At 43.9% G+C, this 23921-nt stretch overlaps 1 protein-coding gene across 2 annotated transcripts in view; it reads right to left on the bottom strand.

The window, feature by feature from the left end:
- Window positions 1–23921, bottom strand: part of LOC135003257 (laminin subunit alpha-like) — a 106045-nt gene that overhangs the window by 35397 nt on the left and 46727 nt on the right. For both annotated transcript variants that reach the window (XM_063951737.1, XM_063951734.1), the window contains 2 exons: window positions 6703–6838; window positions 716–804 (listed from right to left, as the gene is read on the bottom strand). In XM_063951737.1, coding sequence (XP_063807807.1) covers window positions 716–804; window positions 6703–6838 — 225 coding nt within the window. The remainder of the gene's footprint in view (window positions 1–715; window positions 805–6702; window positions 6839–23921) is intronic.

The raw sequence follows: 23921 nt of genomic DNA, 5'->3' as shown, positions 1-23921 counted from the left end.
CCATTATGAAATGGAGTACTATGCAGATTTTTGTGTGTGGTAATAATGCATACCTTTGTTAAGCATAATGCATACCTTTGTTAAGCACATAAAACATTTGGGATATCTAATGTTGATTGAACCTAGCGTTTTTAAGTATTTTCTAAAAACGTGCGTTTTTGCTGAAACTTGAAACGTAAGGCAGATAAAAGTGATTTGGTTTGGATTTTTGGATTCAGGAAGAAGAGTTACCTTAGGAGTGCAAATTTTGTAGTGATTCCTTAATAAACACCCATGATACTTCAAATAAACTGGATAAAGTATCCACGTTTAGTAAATTTAATAAATTGAAACATCAATATTTAATAAACAATTTGTCAGAAATAGTTGTTTTGACATCCTCTCAACTAAAAAAAAAAATGGTAAAAATATCAGATGGGTGGTGGACATTTTATTTTTTGGGGGAGTGATTTGATGTGGAATGACCCAGTATTGACAAAATTGGATTTGAGAGAACCCACATTTAATGTTTTCATACCTTTAATATATTGACTGAGTTTTTAATGTAGATTGGTCAGTGGGAATATTTAAATATGCTTGTTTTGTCAAACAATTTGCAAATAGTTTATCAATAGAAAATGACTTATAAAATGTGGAGTATATGTTTTATATTAGTTGCGTGTGTGCAAGCAGAAACAAAAAAGCAAATTACACATATGTGCATGTAGCGTTATACCTTTTTCACATGGTGGGCAAAACATGGAAGCCGTCTCATTAGAAAAAAAGCCAGCTTGACAGGACTGGCACATCACACTTCCTGTTGAGCTACAAGACAAATGGAAGAAAGAAATTGGTCCAAATTACTTCCTAGGTCCCATCCACATAATAAATACATAATAGACCAGGGGCTCTGAACCAGTGATCCTGATGCAACTAATGGGTTAGCATGAGTCCTAGAATTTATTTTAATTTTTAATACAAGTACCAGGATTGGCTGGTTTAAACCAAATAGGTTTAAAAAGAAAAAAAAAATCCTCCTCTTTTTATTATGCTGTGTCTCCAGGCACAGCGTTGTGACTTCGTGAAAAAGCCCTATTATAAGGGAATCCCCATGGCATTATTGCTTGTGACCTTCATTTGAGTGAACTGAACCAATGCAGTAAATTCACACACACACACACACGCGCACACACACACACACACACACACACACACACACACACACACACACACACACACACACACACACACACACACACACACACACACACACACACACACACACACACACACACACACACACACACACACACACGAGATATAGGGAGGGTGAACCAGATTAGAGAGGTACTAAATCTGTTTAACATCAGCTAAAACTCCACAAACTACACTTTTTACACTGTGCTGGCCACTGCTGTGGGTCTAATCAGATGCAGCCACTGCTATCAGGCTGTATGGGTGTAGTATGGTATGCCGGCGGTCGGGCTCCCGGCGACCAGCATACCGGCGCCGGGAGCCCGGCCGCCGGCATACCGACAGTGTGGCAAGCGCAAATGAGCCCCTTGCGGGCACAGTGGCGCGCTACGCGCACCACGCTATTTTATTCTCCCTCCAGGGGGGTCGTGGACCCCCACGAAGGAGAATAAGTGTCGCTATGCCGGCTGTCGGGATCCTGGCGCCGGTATACTATGCACCGGGATCCCGACAGCCGGCATACTGAAGACCACCCAGCTGTACCACATAGTGCTTCAGTACTTCCTCCGTGCTGACACGTGTAACATCAGGTCATGTGAAGGCACAGAGGAGGCAGATTTAACTATGGTTCCCGAGGGGCACCCACGGCTGCTCCTCATAGCCCTGATGCACCTCCTCCCGGCCCCTGGACCCTGGCTCTCCAGCAGAAAGGGGGACCTGACTATATGTCTGCAACCGCAGCATCGCTTTAATGCTGCTGCCATCTGCAAGAGGTATCCTGACAATGCAGAGGGAAAAACAAGGAAACAGTTTAAGGTAATTCTGAGCACAAACCAAGCATGAAGTCAAAGGAATGGTCTGTAGACCTCCCAGACAGGATTGTCTTGAGGCACAAATCTGGGGAAGGGTACAGAAAAATATCTGCTGCTTTGACGGTCCCATTTAGCACAGTGGCCTCCATCATCCGTAAATGGAATAAATTCGGTGATAGGGGGAGAAGGGCCTAGTCAGGAAGGTGACCAAGAACCCAATGGTCACTCTGTCAGAACTACAGCATTCCTCTGTGGAGACAGGAGAACTTTCCAGAAGGACAACCATCTCTGCACCAATCCACTAATCAGGCCTGTATGGTAGAGTGGCCTGACGGAAGCCACTCTCAGACCATGAGAAACAAAATTCTCTGGTCTGATGAGACAAAGATTGAACTATCTGGCATGATGCCAGGCATCATGTTTGGAGGAAACCAGGCACCGGTCATCACCAGGCCAATATCATCCCTACAGTGAAGCATGGTGGTTGCAGTATCATGCTGTGGGGATGTTTTTCAGCGGATCGAACTGGGAGACTAATCAGGATAGAGGGTAAGATGAATGCAGTAAATGTACAGAGATATCCTGGATGAAAACCTGCTCCAGAGTGCTCTTAACCTTGACAAGCTTGTGGCATCATATTCAAAACGACTTGAGGTTGTTATTGCTGCCAAAAGTGCATCAACAAAGTATTGAGCAAAGGCTGTGAATACTTATGAACATGTGATTTCTTAGTTTTTTATTTTTAATACATTTGCAAAAATCTAAGTTTTTTTTTCTTCACATTGTCATTATGGGGTATTGAGTGTAGAATTTTGAGGGGAAAAAAGGAATTTATTCCATTTTGGAATAAGGTTATAACAAAATAAAATGTGGAAAAGGTGAAGCGCTGTGAATACTTTCCAGATGCACTGTATATACACATACAATTAAAGGGATGTAGTTGTCATCCTGGCGGACAGAGGCCGGTGTTCAGAACACCATCGCCGGAACCCTGACAACCGGCATACTGAATGTTAGTATGCCAGGTATATATACGTTATGGTAAGAACTTACCTTTGATAACGGTATTTCTTATATGTCCACAGATTTCCACAGGATAAGAATAGGATATGATGGAGCGACAGCGGATTGGTACCAAACGATCACAAGCTTTCAGGCCTCCCAGGATGCAACGGGCTCGTCCATATATCCCCGCCCACTAGTTCAGTCAAATCAATTGTATTCCAAAGCATTTAGGCAGGAAAATTATGTAGAACCCTATTCAGGCGAGAAGAACACATATGCACACCCTTCTATGGAAGAGGGAAGAAGTTAGGGAGTATAAAGATTCTCAAAATCAGGTGCGTCAGGGTAGGATCCCTGTGGAAACCTGTGGACATAGGAGAAATACCGTTATCAACGGTAAGTTCTTACCATAACGTATATTTCTCTGGCTGGGTCCACAGGTTATCCACAGGATAACAATGGGATTTCCCAAAGCAATTTTTAGTGGTGGGGACGCCTCTGATTAGACAGGAGAACCCTTCGCCCGAATTCAGCGTCATGAGAGGCAAAAGATTCCAAGGCATAATGTCTAATGACTGTGCTAATGGAAGACAAATGAGGCTGCTTTACATATCTGTTCTGCTGAAGCAACATGTTGTGCTGCCCATGAAGGACCTACCTTACGTGTAGAGTGAGCAGAGACATTAGCTGGAACAGGGAGATCAGCTCGAGAATATGCTTCTGAAATCGTCATTCGAAGCCATCTTGCTAGCATCTGTTTAGTAGCAGGCCATCCCCTCTTGTGAAATCCGTAGAGAATGAAAAGAGAATCTGTCTTTCTGATGGCACTGGTATGAGCCACGTAGATTCTTAATGTACGGACTACGTCCAGCGACGCTTCTCCCGCAGAAAGTCCCGACACCTGAAAAGCCGGGACTACAATTTCTTTGTTAAGGTGAAACTTAGAGACCACCTTAGGAAGGATAACCAGACCTAGTTCTGAGAACTGCTTTATCTGGATAAAAAAAATCAGAAAAGGAGACTTACATGACAGCGCTCCTAAATCTGACACTCTTCTAGCTGATGCCATAGTCAGTAGAAAGAGTACTTTAGCTGTCAACTATTTAAGATCCACTTTATTAAGTGGTTCAAACGGAGCACCCTGAAGAGCTTTGAGGACCAGACTTAAATCCCAAGGTACTGCAGGAGGAACACAGGGTGGTTGAATGCGCAGCATTCCCTGGAAAAAAGTATGCACATCCTGTAAAGTAGCAATATTCTTTTGGAACCATACAGTCAATGCTGATACTTGAACTCTGAAGGAAGCCACCTTCAAACCCTTATCCATTCCTGCCTGAAGGAAATCTAAGATTCTGGATACTCTGAAAGATTTTGGATCCATACATCTATCACTGCACCAATGAATATAAGCTTGCCATATTCGGTGATTAATGCGAGCTGAGGAGGGTTTCCTTGCTCTGAGCATACCTTGAATTACCTGTTGTGAGAATCCTCTTGACTTCAGGATAGAGGTTTCAACAGCCACGCCGTCAAAAACAGCGGATCCAGATGCCTGTGATAACAAGGACCCTGCATCAGTAGATCTGCACGTTGAGGGAGCAGAATTGGAACATCCAACGACATCCTCTGCAGATCTATGTACCAATGCCTTCTGGGCCAAGCCAGAGCTATCAGAATCACGGCACCCTTTGCTTGCTTTATTTTCCTAACCACCCTGGGTAGCAGGGAGATTGGAGGAAACAGATATGCCAGATGACAGTCCCATTTTACTGACAGTGCGTCCACAAAGATCGCTCCGGGGTCCTTCGTTCTTGACCCGTATGCCGGAACTTTGTTGTTCAGATGGGATGCCATGAGGTCTATCTCTGGCAACCCCCACTTGTCTACTAGAGTCTGAAAGACCTCCGGGTGTAGAGCCCATTCGCTTGCATTGTCTGAACGGATCTGGACTGGTTTTCCTTGCAGAATGTCCTTTGCCTGAATCAGTGCCATGTATATGGCCCGGAGTTCCAACAGGTTTATTGGCAGGCGACTTTCTTCTATGGTCCATTGTCCCTGGAACCATAATCTTCCAGACACTGCTCCCCAGCCCTGTAGACTGGCATCCGTTGTTAGGATCTCCCAATCTGATATCCAAAAGGGTCTTCCCTTGTCTAGATGGGATGTCTGTAGCCACCAGGCTAATGACCTTTTTACCTTTACTGGAAGTACCATAATTTGTTTCTTTATTGTCTGATGTAGTCCATTCCATCTGGTCAGAATCAGATGCTGCAGAGGTCTTGAGTGGAATTGTGCATATTCCCCCATGTCGAATGTTGACACCATCAACCCCATCACTCGCATTGCTGCGTGGATTGATATTGTCTGCCTGTGTATTAATTCCAGAGTCATTAACTGCACCTTGGATATCTTTTCCTGAGGTAGAAAATATTTTCTGCAGACTTGAATCCAATACAGCCCCCAAGTGAATCATCCGTTGTGACGGAATCAGAGACCATGGTCCGACTCCTGCCGTACCAAACAAAAAACGGATTTCACTGAGCCAATGGGCGGGGATATATGGACGAGCCCATTGCATCCTGGGAGGCCTGAAAGCTTGTGATCGTTTGGTACCAATCCGCTGTCGCTCCATCATATCCCATTGTTATCCTGTGGACAACCTGTGGATCCAGCCGGAGAACTATCTCATATATTTTTGACCAGATCTGTGACTCTGTGACTCATTTCCTAACGCTGGGCGGAGTCTGAGTCATAGAGTCACAGATCTGGGTGGCTGGAGGGCATGATCCCTTAACTTTCTGGTGAGTACTTAAAATATAGTTGATGAAAGCACCTAAGATGCAGATGTCGCGCTCCCTGCCTGACCACATGCTGCAGCGTCTATTTCCAACCTGCCACGTGCACCCGCCCCTCTCCCCACCCGCGCACCCCCACACCACCACCCACAGTACTTCCGGACCCCACACCTTCCCCCACCCACAGCATCTACATACCCCATCTGCGGCACCCCGCACCCACACCTCCCCCACCCGCAGCACCTATGGAACCCCTCACCCAATCGCACCCCCCCTGCAGCCACCCCTCCCCCAAGCACAGCACCTCAAGACCCCAACCTTCATCCTTCTCCCCTCGCACCCGTCCCTCCCCCACCAGCAGCATCTACAGGCCAACTCCCCCATCCGCTTTCCCCCGCACTACCTCTAAACCCCCTCCCCCATCTGCGTCCCCACCACCTCTGCACCCCATCCAAGCGCCACTGATACGTGTGGGCATTGTGTGTATAAGCGATCCTGCTACCTGTGGCCATTGTGTGTATAAGCGGCTCTGCTACCTCTTAGCACAGGACTTTGGTGTCTTATCTACACTGCATTGCTGCTATTCATCTGGCACTGATCGACACTATACTAGAAATGCTGTTTTCAATTGAATTTCTATATAGAATATTCTATCCCTTTACAGTGGGACACACATGAATTACACAGGTTCTGTGGCTGGCTGACTTCAAACCTACATTTCACTGGGGTTAAGCAGCCACAGAACCTGTGTAATTCATGAGTGTCGTGGTTTAAGGGGATAGTATGGTAACGATAGATAGATAGATAGATAGATAGATAGATAGATAGATAGATAGATAGATAGATAGATAGATAGATAGATGCATTTTAAATTGTACTTTATACATAATAAGAAAATAACCCCGCAGGATCCTTACTTAGTATAAAATCCACGTGGGCATGGCAGACATGTCGCCTGAGTGCTTTGCGGCTGGTAATAACCAGACGCACAAGGCAAGCACTCTGATGTGTTTGTGCAGGAGCCACTGGAACAACAGAAACATGACTCTGTATCTGCAGGAAAAGGATAAAGGTTATATTAGTACAGGGAGCATAAATCCCCCCCCCCCCCCCCACCACACACACACACACACACACACACACACACACACACACACTGAAGAAGCGTAAAACCTTGTCTCAGAAGAACCAGGAAAATTAGTCTGTGGGACGATTGGGCTGCAATTAAGTATTTCACAGTAACTAAATGAATGGCAAAAGTGGTCTCATCCAGAAGATAATGTCTAGGACAGGTGTGAAGAGATGTGCAGCCCGCTGCCTTACGGAGAGTATACACAAAGTTTATGACCACCCTTGAGGAAGGACCTCTTGTAAAAGGCTAACAAAAAGTCAGACATTGAGGTATCCATGACAAGATCAAAAAGTGACATAAAAGACTTGAAAGAGATCTGATTTTTTTTTACAGCTTCAAAAAACAAATAGTAATTTAAAAAAATTATACATAGTAAATCTCTTCCAAATCTTATAGTAAAAAAACAAAAAACAAAAACCACCATTTGGTTTCTTGAAACATAAAGAATCAGATTAATGAAGAAAAAGAATCATGAACCGTATATGAAACGTTATGATCATATTTTGGCATTTTCCTCTTTCTTTGATCTATTCTGATAGCTCATTAGAGGAGCAACAAACGCATGTAGGTAGATCCTCCAGGATGAAAATAAACATCAGCAGACACAGATGGATTCCCTGCCTCATCCCACAATCTATTTTCTATTAAACACAAGGGAACAAATGGAATAGATTGCAGGTTTGTGTAAGTGCCAAGATTTTGACGTGTCAGCAGTCAGATTTATAGCGGAAACGTTTAGTAAGGCAAAGCAGGATGATTTTGCCTCAGTAAGAATTCTCATTAGAAATTGAACTATAATAACTACCCAAGATCTTGCCACTTTTACAAACCCACCATCTATGACATTTGACCCAATGGGGCATATGTATCAAAGCTTAGAGAGATAAAGAAAATAGACAAAAGTGCCAACCAATCAGCTTCTAACTACCAGCCTGTAATATGGCAGTTAGGAGCTGATTGGCTTTTACTTTATCTCTCTGCAAGCTTTCATACATATCCACAAATGTGTATCCTCTCCCCAAGTTGTGACATTGCAGGGCGTAGAGAATGTTTCCAGCATTGGATGGGAGGAAACTGCATTCTGCAAATGACAAGTATGCTGTATGCTTACTATCAACATTTATTTATATAGCACCAGCATATACTGTTGCACTTTACAATTTGAAACAAAACGGTAATTAAGGAGACTGGGTTATAGACAAATAGGTAAGAGTGTCTCTCTCACAAGATTACATTACAGTGTGTGTGTGTGTGTGTGTGTGTATATATATATATATATATATATATATACACACACACACGTTTTAAAATGAAGTGCAATAGAGCGCCTAATGGTGTTTAAATATTTAAGAAATTTAATGATGAAGTCCTATGCTACAGGACGAAACGCGTTCGGACTGGGACTTACGATTTACCCGTGACTTCTTATAATGGACAGATAAGCCATTTAAGTTATTTATCTTGTACGTATGCTACCAGCATTTGCTTCAGGACATTATAACATAAGCTAATGGGACTGGGCTGCTGCTCACCCTATGATTCCAATTGTGGACAGATAAGCTGTTTTACTTGTTTTTATCTTGTACGTGTGTTACCTACATTGGCTTCAAGACTTGTTATATTAAATTTTGTTTCTATTTATGTTTTATAATTTTGTCCAGCTCTTTTATACTGGGACTAGCAACTTTATCCAGCTCTTGCATTTATATATTGGGACTAGCAAGGTCCCTAAAGCTTGGAATGTTGTCTGCTATTTAAACAGTACACACTATATGTTGGTTTTTATCTCTTTTATTTACATGCTCTAAAAGTACCATCAGACTGAAGTTGTTTCCAAGGAAGCTAAGTTGATCCTTTTGTAATTTGCACTTTTCACATGGTGAATTGGTTGCACAAAAAATATTTTTTTTATTTTTATTTCTTAAATATTTAAAAAACACCATTAGGCGCTCTATTCCACTTCATTTTAAAACATTTTTACCCACTCACTGGGCACGAGCTGCCACCCATTGACCCATGGGGGGTGTCAATATATTTTAGCCAACTACATTTATTATATTTCATTTGTGTGTCTTAATTCAGGATTAGCCTAGGCGCTATTCATATTATATATATATATATATATATATATATATATATATTATATATACACACACACATACATACATACACACACACATATATACACACACACACACAGGTTGAGTATCCCATATCCAAATATTCCGAAATATGGAATATTCCGAAATACGGACATTTTTGAGTGAGAGTGAGATAGTGAAACCTTGTTTTTTGATGGCTCAATGTACACAAACTTTGTTTAATACACAAAGTTATTAAAAATATTGTATTAAATAACCTTCAGGCTGTGTGTATAAGGTGTATATGAAACATAAATGAATTGTGTGAATGTACACACACTTTGTTTAATGCACAAAGTTATAAAAATATTGGCTAAAATGACCTTCAGGCTGTGTATATAAGGTGTATATGTAACAAATGCATTCTGTGCTTAGACTTAGGTCCCATCGCTGGTATGCAATTATTCCAAAATACGGAAAAATCCGATATCCAAAATACCTCTGGTCCCAAGCATTTTGGATAAGGGATACTATATATATATATATATATATATATATATATATATATATATATATATATATATATCTAATTATTCCTAAAAGGCCGAGCCGATAACACCATATATGTCATTACACTAGACTAGATCTCGATTTCAAAAAAAGTCTATGTGAAAATGTAATAAATAATACTAGAAATTTTTCAAAAAACTGCAGTACTACAGATGCCTAAGAAATTCTACGGGGCTTATGCAACACCCTGCAAGATGTAGGCTGTGCAGGAATTCTGTTGCGTAAGCCTGTATTTTAAAAGCGGCAATCATTTACAAGTAGCAAGGCAACACCAAGCTGGTGTTGCCTTGTTACTTGTAAATGATTGCCACTCTAAAAATACAGGCGTACTCGCTGTATTTCCCGAGAGTCTGTGATCACCTCTGCTCTGCAAAGCAGGCGTTGATCACATTGTATAGATGCCGTGCGGCATCTAACAGTTCAGGGAGGTAAGTTGGGGGCTGTCCAGCTGCTCAGAAAGCGCTGGGCACCCCCCCAAAATTATGAATTTGGAGGTTTTGTCATGAGACCCCGCCCCTCCACCCGAAGCACCACCCTTTTTGTGCGCAGATGCACCTCCAGCGCGCCATGCCACGTTTTCCTCCCTGCTGAAGTTGGGAGTTATACATTTAACACCACAATATTCTCGTAGGACACACCAGTGGCAAACGCAGGATTTCCAGAGGGGGGTTTCCAAATATAGTCCGCTCTGCGGAACATTGGAGCAAGTGCGGGAGTCTGGGGAGTGGTAGAAGAACCTAGTAATGACCCTGGACATTAATACACACATTGGTCTTTTATACACTGGATACAGTATGGAATACAGTATCAATATATTGCTGCGTTTTGTCCTTATATTTTAGAGATGTGCAGCGGGCATTTTTCGGGTTTTGTGTTTTGGTTTTGGATTCAGTTCCGTGGTAGTGTTTTGGATTCGGACGCGTTTTGGCAAAACCTCCCTTTCGAATTTTTGTTGGATTCGGGTGCGTTTTGGATTCGGGTGTTTTTTTTTCAAAAACAGCTTAAATCTTAGAATTTGGGGGTAATTTTGATCCTATAGTATTATTAACCTCAATAACCATAATTTCCACTCATTTCCAGTCTATTCTGAACACTTCACAATATTATTTTTATTCCTAAAATTTGCACAGAGATCGCTGGATGACTAAGCTAAGCGACCCAAGTGGGCAGCACAAACACCTGGCCCATCTAGAAGTGGCACTGCAGTGTCAGACAGGATGGCACTTAAAAAAATTGTCCCGAAACAGCACATGATGCAAAGATAAATAAATGTAAAAAAAGAGGTGCAAGATGGAATTGTCCTTGGGCCCTCCCACCCACCCTTATGTTTTATAAACAGGACATGCACACTTTAACAAACCCATCATTTCAGCGACAGGGTCTGCCACACGACTGTGGCTGAAATGATTAGTTGGTTTGGGCCCCCACCACAAAAGAAGCAATCAATCTCTCCTTGCACAAACTGGCTCTACAGAGGCAAGATGTCCATCTCCTCCTCATCGTCCGATTCCTCACCCCTTTCACTGTGTACATCCCCCTCCTCACAGAGTATTAATTTGTCCCCACTGGACTCCACCATCACAGGTCCCTGTGTACTTTCTGGAGGCAATTGCTGGTAAATGTCTCCATGGAGAAATTTATTATAATTCATTTTGATGATCATCATCTTCTCCACATTTTCTGGAAGTAACCTCCTACGCCGATCGCTGACAAGGTTACCGGCTGCACTAAACACTCTTTCGGATGAACACACTGGAGGGAGGGGGGGGGGGGGGGGGGGCAACTTAGGTAAAATAAAGCCAGTTTGTGCAAGGGCCTCCAAATTGCCTCTTTTTCCTGCCAGTATACATACATACATACGTACGTACGGACGGACGGACGGACTGTCTGACATGCCTACTTGGATGCTGTCACTCATATAATCCTCCACCATTCTTTCAATGGTGACAGAATCATATGCAGTGACAGTAGACGACATGTCAGTAATCGTTGGCAGGTCCTTCAGTCCGGACCAGATATCAGCACTTGCTCCTGACTTCCCTGCATCACCGCCAGTGGGTGGTTTTGGAAATGTTATCCTTTTCCTGGCAGCTCCAGTGGTGGTAGAAAATGAAGGAGGAGCTGTTGGCGGGTCACGTTCCGCTTGACTTGACAAGTGTTTCACCAGCAGGTCTTTGAAAATCTGCAGACTTGTATCTGCCGGAAAGAGAGATACAACGTAGGCTTTAAACATAGGATCGAGCACGGTGGCCAAAATGTAGTGTTCTGATTTCAACAGATTGACCACCCGTGAATCCTGGTTAAGCGAATGAAGGGCTCCATCCACAAGTCCCACATGCCTAGCGGAATCGCTCCGTTTTAGCTCCTCCAATCTCTCCAGCTGCTTCTGCAAAAGCCTGATGAGGGGAATGACCTCACTTAGGCTGGCAGTGTCTGAACTGACTTCACGTGTGGCAAGTTCAAAGGGTTGGAGAACCTTGCACAACGTTTAAATCATTCTCCACTGCATTCCCCCTCATTTGCCTATATCGTAGGCAGATGTATAGGCTTGAATGGCCTTTTGCTGCTCCTCCATCCCCTGAAGCATATAGAGGGTTGAATTCCACCTCGTTACCACCTCTTGCTTCTGCTGATGGCAGGGCATGTTCAGGAGTATTTGCTGGTGCTCCGGTCTTCGGCACGTGGTGGATGAATGCCGAAAGTGGCCCGCAGACCGACAGCATCTCCTGCACGCCCCTGTCATTTAAAAAATTCTGCACCACCAAATTCATTGTATGTGCAAAACATGGGACGTGCTGGAATTTGCCTAGATGTAATGCACGCACAATATTGGTGGTCGATGTCCGATGTCACAAATCCCCAGGAAAGTCCAGTTGGGGTAAGCCAATCTGCAATGATGTTCCTCAGATTCCGTAAGAGGTTGTCAGCTGTGTGCCTCTTATGGAAAGCGGTGATACAAAGCGTAGCCTGCCTAGGAACGAGTTGGCATTTGCGAGATGCTGCTACTGGTGCCGCCGCTGCTGTTGTTGCTGCGGGAGGCAATACATCTTCCCAGTGGGCTGTCACAGTCATATAGTCCTTAGTCTGCCCTGCTCCACATGTCCGTGGTTAAGCGGACAGTGGGTACAACTGCATTTTTTAGGACACTGGTGACTCTTTTTCTGACGTCTGTGTACATTCTCTGTATCGCCTGCCTAGAGAAGTGGAACCTAGATAGTATTTGGTACCGGGGACACACTACCTCAAGCAATTCTCTAAGTCCCTGTGAACTAATGGTGGATACCGGATGCACGTCTAACACCAACATAGTTGTCAAGGCCTGAGTTATCCGCTTTGCAACAGGATGACTGCTGTGATATTTCATCTTCCTTGCAAAGGACTGTTGGACAGTCAATTGCTTACTGGAAGTAGTACAAGTGGTCTTCCGACTTCCCCTCTGGGATGACGATCGACTCCCAGCAGCAACAACAGCAGCGCCAGCAGCAGTAGGCGTTACACTCAAGGATCCATCGGAGGAATCCCAGTTAGGAGAGGATTCGTCAGACTTGCCAGTGACATGGCCTGCAGGACTATTGGCATTTCTGTCTAAGGAGTAAATTTACATTGAGGGAGTTAGTGGGGTGGTTTGCAGGATCTTGGGTACAAGAGGAAGAAGGGATTTAGTGGTCAGTGGACTGCCTCCGCTGTCACCCAAAGATTTTGATCTTGTCAATGACTTCTGATGAATGCGCTCCAGGTGACGTATAAGGGAGAATGTTCCTAGGTGGTTAACGTCCTTACACCTACTTATTACAGCTTGACAAAGGCAACACATGGCTTGACACCTGTTGTCCGCATTTCTGTTAAAATATTTCCACACCGAACAGGTGATTTTTTTTTTGTATTTTGACCAGGCATGTCAATGGCCTTATTCATCCCACGGACAACAGGTGTCTCCCCGGGTGCCTGACTTAAACAAACCACCTCACCATCAGAATCCTCCTTGTCAATTTCCTCCTCAGCGCCAGCAACACTCATATCCTCATCCTGGTGTACTTCAACAGTGACATCTTCAATTTGAATATCAGGAACTGGACTGTGGGTGCTCCTTCCAGCAGGGAGCGTGCAAATGGTGGAAGGAGCCACCTCTTCCTGTCCAGTGTTGGGAAGGTCAGGCATCGCAACCGACACAATTGGACTCTCCTTGGGGATTTGTGATTTAGAAGAACGCACAGGTTCTTTGCTGTGCTTTTGCCAGCTTAACTCTTTTCATTTTTCTAGCAGGAGGATGAGTGCTTTCATCCTCATGTGAAGCTGAACCACTAGCCATGAACATAGGCCTGGGCCTCAGCCGTTCCTTGCCACTCCGTGTCGTAAATGGCATATTGGCAAGTTTACGCTTCTCATCAGACGCTTTTAATTTAGATTTTTGGGTCATTTTACGGAACTTTAGTTTTTTGGATTTTACATGCTCTCTACTATGAGATTGGGCATCAGCCTTGGCAGACGACGTTGATGGCATTGAATCATCTCTACCATGACTAGTGGCAGCAGCTTCAGCACTAATTGGAAGTGGATCTTGATCTTTCCCTATTTTACTCTCCAAATTTTTGTTCTACATTTTTTAATGTGTAGAATTATATGCCAGTAATATATCTGGAATTAGACGGCAGTAATGTCTGGATTTAGATACCACTAGATAGATACCAGATACCACTGTGACTGGAATGATGATGACCTGTGCACAGTGACAGGACACTACCACAGCACCCTACAGCAGCAAGATGCAGCACAAGACACTGGACTTTTAGTAATGTACTGTAGTATACTGGTCACCATAATGCAGCACAAGACAATGAGCAGTGATCCTGAGCACTGATGAGGATACTAGAACTGACACGGAGCAGCAAAATGCAGCCCTGGACTATTGTACTGTAGTATACTGGTCACCACAATGCAGCACTGATACTGAGCACTGATATTGAGCACTGATGAGGATACTAGAACTGACACTGAGCAGCAAGATGCAGCACTGGACTATTGTACTATAGTATACTGGTCACCACAATGCAGCACAAGACAAATGAGCAGTGATCCTGAGCACTGATGAGGATACTAGAACGGACACTGAGCAGCGAGATACAGCACTGGACTATTATGCTGTAGTATACTGGTCACCACAATGCAGCACAAGACAATGAGCAGTGATCCTGAGCACTGATGAGGATACTAGAACTGACACGGAGCAGCAAAATGCAGCCCTGGACTATTGTACTGTAGTATACTGGTCACCACAATGCAGCACTGATACTGAACACTGATATTGAGCACTGATGAGGATACTAGAACTGACACTGAGCAGCAAGATGCAGCACTGGACTATTGTACTGTAGTATACTGGTCACCACAATGCAGCACTGATACTGAGCACAGATATTGAGCTTTCCACTCAGAGAACGTAGCCAAGTCCTCTGAGCTCTCTCTACAATGCACGAGTGAAAATGGTGGCGACGCGCGACTCTTTATATGGAATCCGAATCTCGCGAAAATCCGACAGCGGGATGATGACGTTTTGCCTCGTTTGGGTTTTCCAAGTCAGGAGGGAAGAACCGAGGCTGCCCCGGACCCATGTAAACCACGTGGAGTTTGGGGGGGGGGGGTTCGATTCTCGGAGAACCAAACCCGCTCATTTTAATATATATATATATATATATATATATATATATATATATATATATATGTAGTGGAGAAAATAAGCGCTAATGAGTGTAGTGACAATTAAAACGGAAATACTCAGGTGGGTTAAAAAATTAATATGGCCTTGGGCACTTATCTGGTAAATAAGAACTTCCAGCCGATGTTCATCATTTTAGGATTAACATGTAAAAAGAAGAAACAGCAAACAGTGTGTATCATTCATGGATTAAAGTAATGCCTTTCGCAATATAGGGCACGAATTTAGGGAACTAGCTTATTCCCAATAAAATGTAATCTGTAACTTCACAACATAAAATACAGATTTAATGAACAATCATATGAAAAACGGCTAGACAACACACGTACAAGATTTAAAATCATAAAAGCATATCTGTCCATTATGGGGATAGGGAGGTCAGCAACAAACTGTCCCAGGGACACAAGATAGCCAAAGGTTATGCGTACAGGATAAAAAAGTTCAAACGCTTATCTGTCCATCAAGGGGAGTTTCAGCAGCAAACAGTCCCAACGCGTTTCGTCCGTCAAGGTGTGGACTTCTTCTACTTGAAGAAGTCCACACCTTGACGGACGAAACGCGTCAAGGCCATATTAATTTTTTAACCCACCTGAGTATTTCCGTTTTAATTGTCACTACACTCATTAGCGCTTATTTTCTCCACTACCTATTTTTATTTATGTGTATACCATACACTAATCTTGTATTATGAGCTGCTACTCTTAAAAGGGTTAAAAGAGTGTTTTTTATTACTGTTTCCACCGCACGTCTGTACTATAGCGCCTAGGTCTCTATTTCTTTATATATATATATATATATATATATATATATATATATATATATACATATACATATATATATATATATACACATATATATATATACACACATATATATATATATATATATATATATATATATACACATACACACATACATACATACATACATACACACACACACACACACACACACACACACACACACACACACACACACACACAAACACTGCTCAAAAAAATAAAGGGAACACTTAAACAACACAATGTAACTCCAAGTCAACCACACTTCTGTGAAATCAAACTGTCCACTTAGGAAGCAACACTGATTGACAATCAATTTCACATGCTGTTGTGCAAATGGAATAGACAACAGGTGCAAATTATAGGCAATTAGCAAGACACCCCCAATAAAGGAGTTGTTCTGCAGGTGGTGACCACAGACCACTTCTCAGCTCCTATGCTTTCTGGCTGATGTTTTGGTCACTTTTGAAAGCTGGCGCACCGCTATGAGACGGAGTCTACAACCCACACAAGTGGCTCAGGTAGTGCAGCTCATCCAGGATGGCACATCAATGCGAGCTGTGGCAAGAAGGTTTGCTGTGTCTGTCAGCGTAATGTCCAGAGCATGGAGGCGCTACCAGGAGACAGGCCAGTACATCAGGAGACGTGGAAGAGGCCGTAGGAGGGCAACAACCCAGCAGCAGGACCGCTACCTCCGCCTTTGTGCAAGGAGGAACAGGAGGAGCACTGCCAGAGCCCTGCAAAATGACCTCCAGCAAGCCACAAATGTGCATGTGTCTACTCAAACGATCAGAAACAGACTCCATGAGGGTGGTATGAGGGCCCGACGTCCACAGGTGGGGGTTGTGCTTACAGCCCAACACCGTGCAGGATGTTTGGCATTTGCCAGAGAACACCAAGATTGGCAAATTCGCCACTGGTGCCCTGTGCTCTTCACAGATGAAAGCAGGTTCTCACTGAGCACATGTGACAGACGTGACAGAGTCTGGAGATGCCAAGGAGAACGTTCTGCTGCCTGCAACATCCTCCAGCATGACCGGTTTGGCAGTGGGTCAGTAATGGTGGGGGGTGGAATTTAGTTGGGGGGCCGCACAGCCCTCCATGTGCTCGCCAGAGGTAGCCTGACTGCCATTAGGTAACGAGATGAGATCCTCAGACCCCTTGTGAGACCATATGCTGGTGCGGTTGGCCCTGGGTTCCTCCTAATGCAAGACAATGCTAGACCTCATGTGGCTGGAGTGTGTAAGCAGTTCCTGCAAGACAAAGGCATTGATGCTATGGACTGGCCCGCCCGTTCCCCAGAGCTGAATCCAATTGAGCACATCTGGGACATCATGTCTCGCTCCATCCACCAATGCCACGTTGCACCACAGACTGTCCAGGAGTTGGCGGATGCTTTAGTCCAGGTCTGGGAGGAGATCCCTCAGGAGACCATCCGCCACCTCATCAGGAGCATGCCCAGGCGTTTTAGGGAGGTCATACAGGCACGTGAAGGCCACACAAACTACTGAGCCTCATTTTGATTTGTTTTAAGGACGTTACATCAAAGTTGGATCAGCCTGTAGTGTGTTTTTCCACTTTAATTTTGAGTGTGACTCCAAATCCAGACCTCCATGGGTTAATAAATTTGATTTCCATTGATAATTTTGTGTGATTTTGTTGTCAGCACATTTAACTATGTAAAGAACAAAGTATTTAATAAGAATATTTCATTCATTCAGATCTGGGATGTGTTATTTTAGTGTTCCCTTTACTTTTTTGAGGTGTGTGTGTGTGTGTGTGTGTGTGTGTGTATGTGTGTGTATGTGTGTGTATGTGTGTGTATGTGTGTGTATGTGTGTGTGTGTGTGTGTGTGTGTGTGTGTGTGTGTGTGTATATATATGTATATATATATATATATATATATATATATATATATATATATATATATATATATATATATATATATATATATATATATATATATATATAATATATATATCTGATGTTCGGCACTCCTTGCCTCCCTTCTATACATGACCCGATGCCATCCAAATAAATGATAATCGGCAACGTGGATGTGTCGGCGGCACTCGTGGGTACAAATTCCGAGAAGTACTATTGCATAGCGTCTACATTCCTGAAGACGGTTTTGATTAATAAAACTGAAATGTAGACGCTATGCAATAGTGCTACTCGAGTAAGGAAACTCCAGAATATATAATTGCTTAGGAGGCAGCACTCATTGCAGGAATAATCAGGCAAAAAACGAATGGTTCACCGACGTTTCAGTTTTATTCAATTCCATATTAGGTGGTCTGGCACCCCCGTGTGATGTCATTATTCTGTGTCGGGGGAACTCCTCATCTCCTGCCTGATTAATCCTGCAATGAGTCATACCCCCCAGCACCCCCCCTGCATAGACTGACAACACAGGCACACCACCCCACTTCCCCCACATAGACTGATGCAGCACGACCCCCCCTCCCCCACATAAACTGATGCACCACAACCCCGCCCACTCCCCCACATAGACTGATGCACCACGACCCCCCCTCCCCCACATAGACTGATGCACCACAACCCCGCCCACTCCCCCACACACAGAGCCGACCTTAGGTATAATCAAACTAGGCAAATGCCTAGGGCATTTGGTATGCCTAGGGGCACAAGCAGCTTCTGCTGATTAAAATGATATGCGGTATGCCTATATTCTGGGTGTGACTGCGGCTGTATCTGCATACTAAATGCTACATTACAGTGTATTCTTGGAAATCACTGTAACGTAGCATTTCGTATGCAGATACAGTCACAGTCGCATACAGAATATAGGCATGCCGAATTTTAATCCGCAGAAGCTGCTTGTGCATTCTAGCCACATAGTAATGCAAATAAGACACGTTTTCATAAAAAAGGTGCCCAACGTTAGCAGAGCTGCCAGCTGACTCACGCCAGGCATCTTCTGCATGGCATATTGGGGCAAGATGTATGAGGACACATCTGTATCCAAGCAGAGGCAGAGGTCACAGTTTTAGCGGCCATGTGAGTGATGTGTGCGAGTGGGTTGGTTGTGCAGTAGTGTTCTGCATATGTGTAAGGGGCATTATTTGTGTAAATCTAGTTGCACTACTGTGTGGCATAATTTGAATTGGGGGTACTATTGTGTGCCCATGCCCCTTCCCAGCAAGAACACACCCCTTTTTGGACTGTGCGCCAAATGCGCAATGTTCCTATTTAAAATATAGGGGGTAGGAACACCAAAATGAGGACTGCTATGGGTGAAGGGGGGGTGATGCTGGGAAAGGGGTGCAGGATCAGAGGCGGAACTAGCTGCAGTGCTAGGGGGCACCAGCCAAAATCTTGCCTAGGGCATCATATTGGTTAGGGCCGGCTCTGCCCACACAGACTGATGCACCACGAACCCCCCTCCCCCACACAGACTGATGCACCACATCCCCGCCCCCTCCCCCACATAGACTGATGCACCACAACCCCCCTCCCCCAATATATCAGCATGCAGGCACCATAATCATTTCCCCCCTCCATACTGGCAGCATAGGCATGATCATTCCCCTCCCTCCCCCCCATATAGACAGACAGGGACTCTGCTCACTCACACATGAAAATATAATTTATTATAAAATATCAGCACCCGCCCCTCCCCTCCCGGTTCCTGCACTCATGCTGGCGGCCGATGACCACATCATTTACTATGCAGAACCGGCGCCTGCACCCCCCCCCCACCACCACCCATCCTAGCATACTGTACTACAGTATGCTGGGGGAGGGGTTCAGGCGCCGGTTCTGCATAGTAAATGATGCGGTCATCAGCAATGTAGTCAGTTTACAGCGATCACCTTAGTCCCCGCTAGCTCGCTGCGCCGCTGGAGTCCAGACAGAGTCACTGTCCTGTGGGCTGGCCGGCGCTGGCAGGGAGTGTGAACACACACTGCACCTCTCTCCTCTCTGCCTTAGAGGAGCTGCAGCGAGCTCCCCCTACATGCAGCAGCCAGCGGCTCAGTGTGAACCCGCGCAGGGAGACACTGTCACTCTCAAGTGAATCGGCTGTATGAAAAAAACAAAAATAGTCAAGCTGATTTGCGATAGATCGGCGGCTTGGGGGGGTTTCTAGGTACTCGGAAACCCCCCCTGCGTGCGCGCCTGCACACCCATAGCCTACTATGTGCTGTTGGAAGACTATTGGTGTGTACACACAGTGAGATTTTTTCTTACGATTCTGACTATATAGTCAGAATCATAAGAAAAGTTAGTGCAGATCGCAAGGTGAAAGTCACCTTGCGATCCCGATTCGATGCCGATGCGCGGTCGGCATCGCAAGAATAGATAGTCAAAATTGACTTGCCTGCACAGTCTATCTCTACAGAAGAGACACTTAGCCCAAATCGCACAGTCAGTATCACAAGCACAGTCATTATATACTGACTATGTGCCGACCTAGCCCCTGTCGCATAGTGAGCATCGGGCATAGCCTGAATCTCACTGTGTGTATGGGCCATTAGACCGATCTCACTATCCAGCTCTTAGTCCACCGCCGGCCCCTACTACCTTCCACACTTCATGTCACAATGAAAGCACATGCTGCTGGGGAAATGTCCCACAATCTGTGCTGTACATGCAGAAAAGCAAAAAATTATTCAGAGAATGTATATACAATACACAGCAATGTCCAGGAGAAACACAAATGTTGTGTTGTAACCCAGAGCAGAGCCGGCCCTAACCAATATGATGCCCTAGGCAAGATTTTGGCTGGTGCCCGCTAGCACCGCCGCTAGTTCTGTAGGAGATGCCTGGCATGAGTCAGCTGGCAGCTCTGCAAACGTAGGGCGCCTTTTGTTTATGAAAATGCATCTTATTTGCATTACTATGTGGCTAGGACGCACAAGCAGCTTCTGCTGATTAAAATGATATGCAGTATGCCTATATTCTGTGTGCGACTGCGGCTGTATCTGCATACGAAATGCTACATTACAGTGATTTCCAGGAATACACTGCAACGTAGCATTTCTTATGCAGATACAGCCGCAGTCACACACGGAATATAGGCATGCCGCATATCATTTTAATCAGCAGAAGCTGCTGGTGCCCCTAAGCATACCAAATGCCCTAGGCATTTGCCTAGTTTGCCTATGCCTAAGGCCGGCTCTGACCCAGAGCTGCCATTAGAGTGTCCAAGAGGTAAGAGCAGGAGGCGCTGAGCAGTACTGTATGGCCAGACATTACCAATCTCAGGTTTCTTACTGGGTGGGTGGTGTATACTAATAGGCCCTACACACTGGCCGATACCCAGAAACCCCCCCCCCCTGATGGAATAAATTCCTTTTTTTTAGATATGGAGACAGCTGTGTCTCCGTCTTAAGGAAAGCCGCTATTGCGACCACAGCTACCGCTGCAGGAAACTCTTGGCAGTCAAGCCAGTACCTTGCCCAATAGTAGCACTCCAAGCATACACTGTAATAAGGCTTTGTGGTGGTCAGCTTGTGGTCAACGTTTCACTGCACTAATATATTGGCATTTTCATCATGTCCTTGAAACATTGACTATAAGCTGATTAACAGAAACCCTTATTATATGGTTGGAGTGCCACTATTTTGGAAGGATATAGCGTGTGTGTGTGTGTAGATATATATATATATATACCAAAACAGAAAGCCCAGCACTCTCCTAAGCAGCTTCATTCACCTTTAGATGTATATTAAAGCATTAAGGTGAATGAAGTTGCTTAGGAGAGTGCTGGGCTTTCTGTTTGGTATATTTGAGTTCTGGGAATGGCGAATGCAGTGGTTCCTTGTGTTTGTTTATATATATATATATATATATATATATATATATATATATATATATATATATATATATATATATATATATATATATATATATATATATATATATATATATACACACCGACAGTGTTGCGAGCGCAAATGAGCCCTTGCGGGCTTGCTGCGCTCGCCACGCTGGAGATTAAGTGTCGGTATGCCGGCGCTGGTATACTGTGCGCCGGGATCCCGACAGCCGGCATACTGAAGACCACATTTTATTTATATATATATATATATATATATATATATATATATATATATATATATATATATATATATATATATATATATACATACATACATACATACTGAATGAAAAGATGTACAGGTGCGCTGGAGTTCATTCAATTGAGCATTCACAGTTCACAGGTGATGAAACCTTATGCTGTTAGCACTGGTGTGATGAGCACCGCAGCAATTCCCCACAGGCTCAGAATCCCTTTGAGCAGAAAGATACCCGCACCGCGCCAATACGGTACGGAGTATCGGCGCGGTGCATGGTCCTGGCGTCTGTACACAGAGGTGGAGGTTTGCCTGGTGGATGGTTTTATGCTTTTTAACTGGCCCAAAGTGTGGGTCTTATTTGGTACGGGAACACACTTCCCTTTTACTTGCCTGTGTCTAATGATGCATTCATAAAATAAAAAATGATCTGCACTATGGGCGCATTCTCCTAAATTCTTTTTACAGAGATATATATATATATATATATATATATATATATATATATATATTACACACATACATACATATGCACACAGACACACGTGTGTGTACCTATAGGTATAGGGATAAAGGAACTCTCCAATAATCCAAAAGGTCACTTTATTCACATTTGCATGCTTGAATTCCAATCAATAAGTTAACACCCCGATTATTGCCTACATTGAAGCGAGTGCCGAAGCAAAAAACATATATGGGGTATCATTCCCCGAAATGTTGAAGCGTTGCACTGCTGTTTGTGCACTAAAGTTAATTTATGCATCAGTCTTGGAGTGCCGCCTTGTTCTTTCTGTAAATATATATATATATATATATATATAAATAGTATTTGTATTCGGCACTCATGAAATAAACAAACATCAGAGTCAGCTTGCCCGGTGCCCTCTAAATCAACTTTGCAGGTTGAAGATATAAGCACATGTGCACATCAAAATCGGGAGACTGGACCCATTTATTTGAATTAAGTTCTGGAGTGCCGCTTCACTAAATAAATATATATATATATATATATATATATATATATATATATATATATATATATATATATATATATTGGATATTATGGGCGGCACTCATGCAGACTCCACAGCGTGTGAAGAAGAAGATACTTTAATCAGCTTGGCTGATTAAAGTATCTTCTCCTTCACACGCTGTGGAGTCTGCATGAGTGCCGCCCATAATATCCAGATTATCTATCTGGGATTGCTTGCATCCCCCACAGGGAAGGCACCTCAGCAGTTGTGACTATTAGGAGTGGAGGGCTGTTTCCACTTGATATAGATATAGATATAGACATAGATATAGATATATATATATATCTCCAGAGCCGGCCCTAACCAATATGATGCCCTAGGCAAGATTTTGGCTGGTGCCCCCTAGCACCATCGCTTGTTCCGCCTCTGACCTTGTACCTCTTTCCTAGCACCACCACCCCTCATCCATAGCAGTCCCTATTTTGGTGTTTGTACCCCCTATATTTTAAATAGGAACAGTTCGCACATTTGGTGCACAGCAAAAAGGGGATGTGTTTTTGCTGGCAAGGGGCATGGCCACACAATAGTAACCCCAATTCCAATTACGCCACACAGTACTGCAACTTTATTCACATTTCATCATGCGATAAGTGTCCAGAATTCATATTACATCCCACAGTAGTATCACGTTACCTTATAAACGTTACTCCTCACAGTAGAGCCCCTTATTCACGTTACATCACACCCTATTGCTCTTTATTCACATTAGACGACACAGTAGTGCCCTTTCTATATGCAATGCCACATAGTAGAGCACCTTATACACATAATGCCACACAGTA

Source organism: Pseudophryne corroboree, chromosome 1 (genome assembly GCF_028390025.1).
Source record: "Pseudophryne corroboree isolate aPseCor3 chromosome 1, aPseCor3.hap2, whole genome shotgun sequence".
In the NCBI taxonomy this organism is placed as follows: domain Eukaryota; kingdom Metazoa; phylum Chordata; class Amphibia; order Anura; family Myobatrachidae; genus Pseudophryne; species Pseudophryne corroboree.
Note: the sequence above shows the minus strand (reverse complement) of the source record. Positions and strands in the feature narration are given on the sequence as shown.